Source organism: Eptesicus fuscus, chromosome 12, assembly GCF_027574615.1.
Source record: "Eptesicus fuscus isolate TK198812 chromosome 12, DD_ASM_mEF_20220401, whole genome shotgun sequence".
Lineage (NCBI taxonomy): Eukaryota > Metazoa > Chordata > Mammalia > Chiroptera > Vespertilionidae > Eptesicus > Eptesicus fuscus.
Window position 1 is genome coordinate 81843790 of NC_072484.1, and position 11379 is coordinate 81855168.

The 11379-nt window shown below is 40.6% G+C and overlaps 1 protein-coding gene across 1 annotated transcript; it reads right to left on the bottom strand.

Moving 5' to 3' along the window:
* Window positions 1–1006: 1006 nt before the first annotated feature.
* Window positions 1007–10334, bottom strand: IER3IP1 (immediate early response 3 interacting protein 1). Its single transcript, XM_008148263.3, has 3 exons — window positions 10147–10334; window positions 3090–3191; window positions 1007–2218 (listed from the first exon to the last, which is right to left on the bottom strand). The coding sequence occupies exons 1-3, from the start codon at window positions 10235–10237 to the stop codon at window positions 2163–2165; spliced, it is 249 nt and encodes an 82-aa protein (XP_008146485.1). The 5' UTR covers window positions 10238–10334; the 3' UTR covers window positions 1007–2162.
* Between the last annotated feature and the right edge of the window lie 1045 nt (window positions 10335–11379).

The window sequence follows — 11379 nt, forward strand, 5'->3', positions numbered from 1 at the left end:
TGGCTACTAAATCACAACTGCCCCGGGGAAGCCAGGGTTAACCTGTGAAAGCTTGCGGAGCTCCCCTCAGGCAAATTAAAGTTAGAAATGTGTAAGTGGCTTCCAGAGATGGAATACTTTGATATTCAGTGCTTCACTTTCCCCAGAACTGCTTTGTTACAGAATACTCTGATCCTGCCCTGCTGTGCCTATTCCCTAATGAGAGTGTGAACTTCTGCAGTATCTGACACTAAATGAGCACGGTGTGGTGCAATGTCTTACATGAAAACGGCATCAGGACAGTTTCTTTTATTTTTAAAATTCTGTATGGCTCATAGCTGTTGGAGAAATGGGAGTACCCTCAATTAACTGCTTCTTTTGAATCTGGTCAGTGGCTTACACTCAGTCAGACTCATGCATGAGCTCTTTGTAAGGTCAATAGAACATTGCCTTTTAGTGCCGAATATGTTACCCACATGAACCAAGTAATCAACTGTGAATCCCTGGTACTTTTCTTTGGTTCAGCTATAAGCCTGGGGCCCAAAGATAATCCATCTGTAACTCAGGGATGGCCAACAGGCATCCAATACTTGCTTCAGTTTTAGAAGTAAATTAAGTCATATAAAAGTTGAGTCTTCTTGATGTCAATTCAATTCACTGAAGAAAAAAAAAATGACCTGGCTGGTGTGGCTCAGTGGTTGAGCCTTGACCTATGAACTGGGAGGTCAAGGTTTGATTCCTGGTCAGGGAACATGCCCCGTTGCAAGCTCAATCCCCAGTAGGGGGCGTGCAGGAGGCAGCTGATCAATAATTCTCTCTCATCATTGACGTTTATATCTCTCCTCTCCCTCTCCCTTCCTCTCTGAAATCAGTATAAATATATATTTTTAAAAAGTGGATTGTGAATGTTTTCATTAAAACTGTGCTTAGTGATTTTACAGAAAACATATATAAGAAGTGTTACACACAAAATGAGATTATTTCATTAGCACCTGACAGGTATACACTAAGGTAAAAAAACACGTGCTTGACTTAGAAATTTTACTTTATTTACAAATGTTGTGCTATAAACAAAGATGCAATTCTACCCCTTTTAAATATTATAACCCATAATTTCTAGAAAAAAACATTTACATAGTTTTATTCTTTCTGCATAAAACTGTATTATGGGATGAGTTAAATACAGAATGGTCTAAGACATCAAAACAAAACTTATCCAGCATGAATGCCCTAGTGACAGATGGAAATAAGAATTAAGACTCACAAGCCTTCATGTATTATTCCAAGGAATGGAAACATGGATACTTTTGAGACAGGTAAATGCTTCTTACATACGTAAGTCTTCTTACATAGATAAGTCTTCTTACATAGTATAGTTTATAAGTGTGATTGTTCAGGATTGCTCTTAGAGGCTAATGTTTATGCTGATTTCAAAAAATAAGTCACCATTGCAAAAAGGGTCTATACTTTTCTACCAATGAAAATATGTAGATACTAATCTGGTCTCATTATTCAGACCAGTTATTAAAATAAGAAATGCATGAAAATAATTTAAAACAAAAACACAATCGCCATGTGACTGACTTACAAAATTATAATTCTCCCTAAAGTCAGACTGTATTGCTCCTCGATAGTGACTATGAATTTGAATTTTTCATAGCCAAGACAATATAGACAAAATATTTAACCAGAGGTCAAAATAAAACCATCCCAATTACCTATTTATCACTTTATATGTAGTAATTAGTTTTTAAATCCTTTAAGTTTTATCTAGGAGGATAATCACTCTCTGAGCATAACTAAGTCACAATGAACTTCAAAAGTTAAAAAAAAATCATCCCTGAGAAGTGAGAGAAGAAGCTCTAAAAACACAGAAGTGACAGTCCTGCACCCTTTGAACAATCTTAACCATAGCACAAACTTTTATTAACAGTCAGCAATCAAATGTATTCCAATCCTGGATAGTTACTACCTCTGAGGATCTGATCTTTTTATAATGAAACTTTAAGTGCAACATTTAAAAAAAAAAATCAGATAAATAGGGACTCTGGTTTTTTTTTTTTATCATGTTTACATTTTTGTCAAGTTCAGGGACAGCTAAGATATGTATATTCCAATAAAGACAAAAGTAATAACTTCCGCTGACATCTCTTCTTCTGAGTCTCCATTTCCTCCATTGATCTTCACCCAAATAATAAAAGCAATACAATTGCAATTGAGTTTACTATTATCAATGGCACTGCAAAAAAAACACAAAAAAACGTTTGTTATAAAGAAAATATCAGAAAGAAAACTAAGTCATAGTTACTAGCATCCAGGAAGGTCAGCAATACCTAACAATATGTCATCATAATCATATTACAAATACTTATAACAAGAACATTCAAACATGCACTGGATCATAAACTCCAAAACTTAAAGAGGGCTTGTGTGACTGGGGATAAGGGTCACAGTGATACAAGTAGATTAATATGAAAACATCTGTGGATGGTGCTAGTGTAGCTCTGGGAACATACAAGCACACCGGACTAGGCAGAAATAGACCCATATGGCTACCAGGGATACTTGACGTTAGAAATATGACAAAGATGATTCCATAGTTTTATCACCAAAGTAAGAATGAATCATCCTGTTCAGAGTTGTGATTAAAGCAGCTAAAAAAAGGAGGAAGACAGAGAGACCCTAGTTTTAATGGTTTTCAATAAAAGGTTTTGTACTCTTCTTTATTGAGGTACTCTAAAATATTTCCTAAGAGAATAGCAAATATGGGACCTTTATTTTTCTCTTGAAAGCCTGATGGGACTTTAGATGACTTTACCACTTGGAAGCAACAGAATTTCCAAAAGGCAAGAATATCATTGTCTTTCAACTCTGAGGTAACATACAAACAGGTTACACCACTGAGCATTCAATTTGCACCAACTGGCTTAGAAATAAGAGGCATAGAAAGAAAGAAACCAGTAACTTTTAAGCAATAAAGCCAGGTTAATGAGAAAAAAATTTCCTGCTACAAAGGTGGTATGTGATAGTATTCACACCCAGAAGCTTTGCTACTTAAATCAAACCACAAAATTAAAACTTAAGAGTGTTCTAGTAGTTTTTCTTCTTACCTCTCATTACGGTTCTTACAGATCGAATAAGGTTCATTAGCTGAGATTTAATTCCTGGCTCCTCTCCGAATCCACCAATTCCCTGGTCTGTTCCCCAGCCAACTGTATAATATAAAAACGATTAGCAGTGTTAAAATGTATTGTGCCCTTGCCTTGCTCCTTCATTAGTCATTTTCTAAAAGATTATCTTGAGCCTTTGTTAAAGACATAAAAAATAAAGTCAGATGACTTAAAAACACTAAGTGAAATACTTTACAGTATATTTTTTACTTTTGATAAGCAACAAAGACTCATTTCATTTCCACGGTGGTGTTATAAATTATACTATATCTAATAAATTATTCCATGGTAAAGATGAACACTGTAACACCCTGATTGATTTTTTTACTCCTTTTTTAAACTAACAAAGTATTTTTCAAGTCAGAACTGAAAAAGCAGTGTCAAGTTGAAAAATTAATTAGATCAATTCAGAATTTATGAAGCCCAACATTATTATCAGTATAACGACACTGTACTAGTAACCGAGATTCACCATATACATTACATAGGGGTAATTTTAAGCTAAAACTGGTCACAGCTTGGTCAGGCCTTTAGAGCATGCTCTATCATGCCAGCAGGGGCAAATCACCCCCCCCCTCCTCGATCTTTCTTCATTTCTCTGATTTGAGGTGAGGAATTTAGCTCACTATCCCACTTACTTTCTGTAAATGAGTCTTTCACCTTTTCCTACATCATTTTCCTGATATTATAAATCATTTTTTCTTTACCTGCTAGTTCCTTTTTTATTGCCTGACACATTCTCCTGAAGACTTACATGTCCTCATTTCTACAATGTGTCTTTCTCTTGTCCTTATTTCAGGTTCACCTGTCATATTGCATGACTCCAGTTTTTAAAAATCTCAATGACCTGTTAACCCTTCAACTTGACAGAGAACAAGTCTTTATTTTATACATGATATCAATATCATGAAACAAGATTTCACTTTGCTTAATGATTTTTTTGTTTTGGTAGCCCCAGCTGACTAATATAATTTCATGTTTCTTTTGTATTACTCATAATTAGTACTGGATATAATAAATACTTGTCTGATTTTTAAAAAAATGTGTGGTTAAAAGAAACAGTTTTATTGAGACACAATCACCTACCATCCAGTTCACACATTTCAAGTGCACGATTCAGTGGTTTAAATATTTCACAGAGTTGTACACACTTAATTTTAGAACATTTTTATCACCCCCAAAAGAAACCCTGTACCCAATAGTAACCACTTCCCAACCCCTCAGACCCCTCTAGCATTAAGCAACCACTAATCTGCTTTCTGTTTCTATATAGTGCCTATCCTCGACATTTCATATAAATGAAATCATGATATGCAGTCTTTTATGACTAACTTCTTTCACTTAGCATAATGATCTCAAGGTCCTGGCATGTCGTATATGGCAATATTTCATTCCTTTTTATTAACAAATAATATTACATAGTGTGGCTACACCACAATAGTCATCTCTTTATCAGTTGGTAGACATTTGGACTGTTTCCACTTTTTAGCTATTATAAATCACTAGAGGCCCGGTGCACGAATTCGTGCACGGGTGGGGTCCCGAGGGGGGTGGGGGGTCAGGACATGATCGACCCTCCAGGTGGATGGTGGGATGCCCTTGATGGCCCGGGATCCAGATCCGTCTGGCCAACGGCGCTGATCTGTTGGTACCTGACCTGTTCTCTGGAGATTAGACCTGCAGGACTACTGAGGGAGTGACTGATTGCTGCTGGGGTGGTGGGCTGCCAAGATGGGTCAGTCAGCTGAGCAGTGCTCCCGCTGAGGGGAGAACACGACCTTCAGGGGGCAGCTCCTGCATTGAGCGTCTGCCCCCTCATGGTCAGTGCGCATCACAGCGACTGGTTGACCAGTCATTCCGGTTGTAACAGTCGCTTAGGTTTTTATATATATAGACCAGAGGCCTGATGAGCGAAATTTGTGCAAGAGTAGGCCTTCCTTCCCCCAGCTGCCAGCACTGGCTTTCCTCTGGCACTTGGGACCCGGGCTTCCCTCTGGCCTCCGGCAGGAAACTGGGACCTGGGCTTCCCTTGCAGCCCCAGCTTCATCTGGGAGGTCATCTAGAAGGACATCCAGAAGGATGTCCGGTCTAATTAGTATATTATGCTTTTATTATTATAGATGCTGCTATGAACATTCATGTTCTTCTATGTAGATGTTTGTTTTCATTATTCTGGCTACACCTAAAAGTGGAATCACTGGATCACATAGTAACTACTAATGTTTAACATTTTGAGGAACTGCCAGACTATTTTCTAAAGCTGCTACTCCACATTATATTCCCACCAACAATGTATAAATGGTTACAATTTCTCCACCACTTCACCAACACATTACTATCTTTTTTATTATAGTCCTCCTAATTGGTGTGAAGTATATTTCATTATGGTTTTGATTTGTATTTCTCTAATGGTTAATGTTAGCCATCAGATAACCTGTCCAAATTTTTAAATTGGATTGTTTACCCTTTATTATTGAGTTGTAATAGTTCTCTATACACTCTGAATAGCAGTCATATATCATATATATGATTTGTAAATATTTTCTCCCATTCTGTAGTTGTCTTTTTATGTTCTTGATGGTGTCCTTAAAAGGCACAAAATTCTTAATTTTGATGAAGCCCAATTATGTAGTTTTCTTTTGGTTCTTCTACTTTTAGTGTTGTATATCTAGGAAAACTTGGTCTAATCTAGGGGTGGGGGACCTTTTTTCTGCCAAGGGCCATTTGGATATTTATAACATCGTTCAGGGCCATTCAAAATTATCAACTTAATTTTGCTGTATTTGGTCAAACATTTAATTAACTCACCCCTAATGCCTTGGCAGGGCCAGACTAAATGATTCCCCACGACCCCCACCCCTGGTCTAATCCGAAGTCACAAACCTTTATGCCTATATTTTCTTCTAAGAGTCATATAGCTTTAGGTTTCACAGCTTATAAGTCTATGGTTTTGAATTAATTTTTGTGTTTGGTATGAAGCAGAGGTTCAACTTCATTCTTTTTCCTATGGATATGCAGTTGTTCCAGCACCAGTTGTTGAAAGACTATTCTTTATCCACTGAATTGTTTTGGCTTCCCTGTCAAAAATCAATTGACCATAACATAAGGATTTATTTTTGGACTCTCAAGACTGCTCCATTGGTCTACATGTTGATCCTATGCCAGTACCACAATGTTTTGAGTGCTGTGGCTTTGTAGTAAATTTTGGAATCTCAAAGTGTGAGTTGTCTAACTTTGCTCTTCTTTTTCAAGATTTATTTTGGGCTATTCTTGGTCCCTTCCCTTTTCCTTAGAATTAATTTGTCAGTTTCTGCAAAAAAAAAAAAAAAAAGCCAACTAGGATTTTGATAAACATTGCATTATATCTGTAAATCAATATTATTGTTTGGTATCATCTTAGCAACATTAACTCTTCTGATCCATGAGCAGAGGATGTTTTTATTTTAATTATCTTTAAAAATATTTATTCTTTAATTTTATTCAACAATACCTTGTAGTTTTCATAGCATGCGATTCACACTTTTGTTAAATTTATTCCTAAGTACTTCATTCTTTTTGAAATTATAAACAAAACTGTTTAATTTTTTTTATTATTCATTGTTCATGTATAGGAAAATAATTGATTTTTGTTACTGATCTTGTGTCTTATAACCTTACTGAACTCATTTATTAGTTTTAATAGTTTTAGTTACTCCTTTGAATTTTCTATACAAGATTGTCATTTACAAACAAGAGTTAGTTTTGCTTCTTTCAACCTCACAATCTGGATATCTTTTCTTTTTACTCATCTAATTGCCCTGGCTAGAATCTCCAGTACAATGTTAGAAGTGGCAAGAAAGGGCATCTTTTCTTATTCTTAATTGGGGAAAACACTCAGTTTTTCATAATTATATATAACTGGAGGCCTGATGCACGAAGATTCGTGCAAGAATGGGCCTTCCTTCCCCTGGCTGCCGGCACCGCCTTCGCTCTGGCCGGAGCCGCCTTTTCGCTCTGGCCCTGAGCTGCCTTTCCGCCTTCCCACACTGCCCAGAGGCCCGGAGCGGCTGGGGCGGTGCAGAACGCCTGCATCGTCCGCCATGGCCACTCGGCGCCTGCATATGCAAATTAACCCACCATCTTTGTTGGGTTGATTTGCATACTCGCTCCTGATTGGCTGGTGGGCATCGCAAAGGTACAGTAATTTGCATCTTACTCTTTTATTAGTGTAGACTAGAGGCCCAATGCACGAAATTCTTGCAAGGGGCTCAGCCCTCTCGGCTGCAGCTTAGTCCGGAAGGTCGTCCCTCTGGACGGTCGTTCTGCCATTCAGTCTAATTAGCATATTAGCTCTTTCTTATATAGAATGTTACCTGGGGTGTGAGAGGTGTGAGGAGGGTGTTTCCTAGATGTTCTTTATCAAATTGAGGAAGTTCCCTTCGATTCCTAGTTTACTGGAAGCGATTCAAGGGCTATATTGGTCACCAATTCCCTTTGTACTCTTCTTTCCCTGAGCAATTTCATCTTTACATATGGCTTCATTTATCATCTGTGGCTGAGAAACTCAAAGTTCAATCTCCACTGTGGCTCTTGCTTTGATTTAAGGATTTAAGTCCAACTCACTACTACTTCACATCCCTGCTCGCTTATCTCACAGTCATAATCTCAAACTCAGCATGTCCTAAACTTATTTCATTCTCTTCACCTTATCCACCACTACCACCCCATTTTCCTCCAGTATTCTGTAACTCGGTAAAGGTACAACCCTTCACTCGGTTGCTTAAGCCTGAAAACAAAGAGAGATCTTTGACCTTCTCCTTTCTTCCTTATTTCCAATGTCCAAACAATACATTTTGCCTTTTCTACCTTTAAAGTATCTCCTGATTTGTAACAGTTTCCTAGGGCTACCATAACAGAGCAGCACACACTGGATGGCTCAACACACAGGAAATTTATTTTCTCACAGTTCTAAAGTCTAGAAGTCTAAGATCAAGGTGTTTGTAGAATTGGTTCCTTCTGGAGATTCTGAGACATAATCTCCTCCACGACCATCTCCTAGCTTCCCACAGTTAACAGTAAACCTTGGCTGTTTGGCCTGGAGCTGCCTCAAGCCAGTCTCTGCCTCTGTTGTTGCATGGCCTTCTTCCCCTGTGTGTCTGTTTGCCTCTGTATCTCTTTCTCCTTGCATGGACACCTCATTGGGTCCAGAGCCCATCCTAATCCAGTGTGACTTCATCTTAATTATACCTCCAGAGACTCAGGTCACATTCACAGGTACCAAGGGCTAGGACTTTAATTTATCTTTTGGGTAAGAGGGGGGGGGGGGGGGGGGGGGGCACAATTAAACCCACAACATGATCTCTTCTACTTTTCTGTATGTATAGTGGTGAAAAGATGGACTTTTGAGTCAGATTGCCTATGTTTGAATCCTAGGTCTGGCACTTTCTAGCTGCGTGATCTTAGGTTACCTACTCTCTTATTTGTAAAGTGGGGATGAAAACTATCGCATAAAGTTGCTGTCAGGGTTACACAATATATGTAAAGCGTGTGATACAGACCTGGGCACACAGTGTTAAGTATTAGTTGTTATTATTCTTATTATGCCCACCCAACTGATAGTGTACCCACCGTCTCTACTTGTCCACTCTCGACCCTTCCAACCTGTTCTCCGTACTATATAGCAAATTACACAAATCTGGTCAAGTTACTGCCCTGCTTAGGACCTTGCTTTCACCTGCCCCCCGGTTTTCACACCCTCTCAATTTCTCCCAACTCCTCACCTGCACCTCGTTAATGTTTACTCACTAATCAGATTTGGGGTTAGACACAAGTCCTCCAAGGAGCTTTCACAGATTCACAGGTTAAAATTTCACTGCGCTTCTCTTCCATAATATTCTGCATCTTTGTTATTGTGACTTGTTCAGTTTTATTTAGATTAACTTCCACTAGAAGGTCAGGATAACTGCTGTAACCTCATCAGCTCTTACTACGTGGGCCTGGCACATAATTTGTGCTCAGTGAATTTTTTAAAATATATTTTATTAATTTTTTACAGAGAGGAAGGGAGAGGGATAGAGTTAGAAACATCGATGAGAGAGAAACATGGATCAGCTGCCTCCTGCACACTCCCCTACTGGGTATGTGCCCGCAACCAACGTACGTACATGCCCTTGACCGGAATCGAGCCTGGGACCCTTCAGTCCGCAGGCCGACGCTCTATCCACTGAGCCAAACCGGTTAGGGCAGTAAATTTATTCTGAAGGAATAAACATAATAATCTTGTTCATGGGTTTGAGTTGCAATGATTCACACAAATATAACTGGCACACTGTGGCAAATGGTGCCTCAATGTGCCTCCTACAGCAAGCGAGCAGCCTGTGATGCCCAGGATGGCCGGGGTGGTGGTCGGGGTGGTGGTGGTGCGGGACTGTGAGGTCCCGGTTGGCATAACCTGTGTCTTCATTTTTCTATCATTCCAGTACAGTTCCTGGCACATCGTAGATACCCAAAACTATGTGCTGAATAAACTTTCTTGGAACGTGGGTGGCTGGATGCCGTGATAATACCATCACTTTCCCTTTCCTCGTAGCCCCAAAGCCCACGAACCCCCATAGCCCTCCATCAGTTCATTCACCCAATTACCTGTGCTCCCAATGAGCCACGCCCTTCCCTCTTTCTCTGAAAACCCAAACCCCGGTTTTCGACCATAAGCGGTCAGAGAAGTGCATTAAATGACTAACGGAAAGTAATCGCGGGCAGGGGCGTCCCTGGCTCATTGCAGGGTCCCCAGTGCCACCCCCAGGGCCCGGCACGCAGCGGGCGTCTGTGGAACCATCTTCACCCCGCTGGTGAGATGCAAATGGCTCGGCTTTCCCCTCACCCCCGCGAGAAAGGGCCCTAACCTCAAGCCCTTTGCCGCCTCCTGTCCCGCCCCAGGCTGTCGCCCGCGCGGCGGTCTCGGGTCCGCGCCCCCGGGCAGTGCCGCCGCCACCTCCGCCCGGCCCCACGTCCCACTCACTGTTCTTGAGGAATCGCTCCTCGTGCAGCACCGCGATGGCATTGACGCAGAGCAGGGCCGCCTGCAGCAGCGAGTACAGGGTGAAGGCCATGGTGGACGGGAACCACCCGGGAGCCCAGCAGATTCGTCCGCAGCCGCCGCAGGGAACGTGGCGCCGCCGCGGCCGGCGCTCTCCTACGGCGGCTGACGAGGCCCAAAACGCCCTCTCCGAGAAGCTCCGCCCCGAACTGGCTGGGTCCCGCCCCCACGCCTACGTCAGCAAGGCCTGCTGCTTAGCTGTCTGGACCTGTGCTGTCTAATGCAAGAGCCACGTGTGACTGTGGAACGCTTGAAATGGGCTGGTCCGAAGTGTGGGGCTGTAAGTGTAAAATACACATCGGATTTCAAAGATTTGGGACGAAGACCAGAACGTAGAAATCTATGAATAATTTAAAAATGTTGATTACATGTGAATATGTTGAATATATTAGGTAAATAAGTTAACATTAACTTTATTTCCACTTTTTAAAAAATGTGGCTGTGTGGACATTGAGAATGACATGTGAGCTGGAATTATATTTCTATTGGATAGTGCTGTACTAGATGCTGCCAAGAGCTATATGTGATGCTAAAATGCCTATTTTACAGATGAAGAAATGGAGGCTTTGGCAAATAATTTTTGTTAATTAAAATAAAATAACACGTCTTAAAATTACTCAGTGAGAAACATTCTCTGTTTGAGCAAACTCTAGTCAGGCTGCTCTGAGCCCTCTACTATGCCTCAACCTTAGCGTATAAAAAGTACAGATTCTCAACACATGCTTTCATCCAATCGCTTACCCCACATTAAAAGACTTAAAAAACAAAAACATTAACATAGTTTATAAGAGCTCAAGACCTTATGCCTAGGATGACCCCTTAAAGTGCTTGCCTGGGGGAGTTTAAGTCTGCCAAAAAATTCCCTTTGTCCTAGCCAACAGCTGCAAATAGGCCCCTGGCCCATTCTGCATTACAGCACTTACCTACAGGGCTTACAATTGTGAATCCTTCCTTTGTCCTTTTGATATGTATATGAACCTCCCACAATTCAAGACTGTCTTTCTTAAGGACCTGAAGGCCATACTTTACAATGTAAACTTCAGGAAGGATGGGGCCTCTGTCTCCCAGTCTCTGTGGAAGGGCAAGGTCCTAACTGATAATTGCCAGCTAATAGACACAACTGGCCTAATCAACCTTTACACAGACCACACTTCA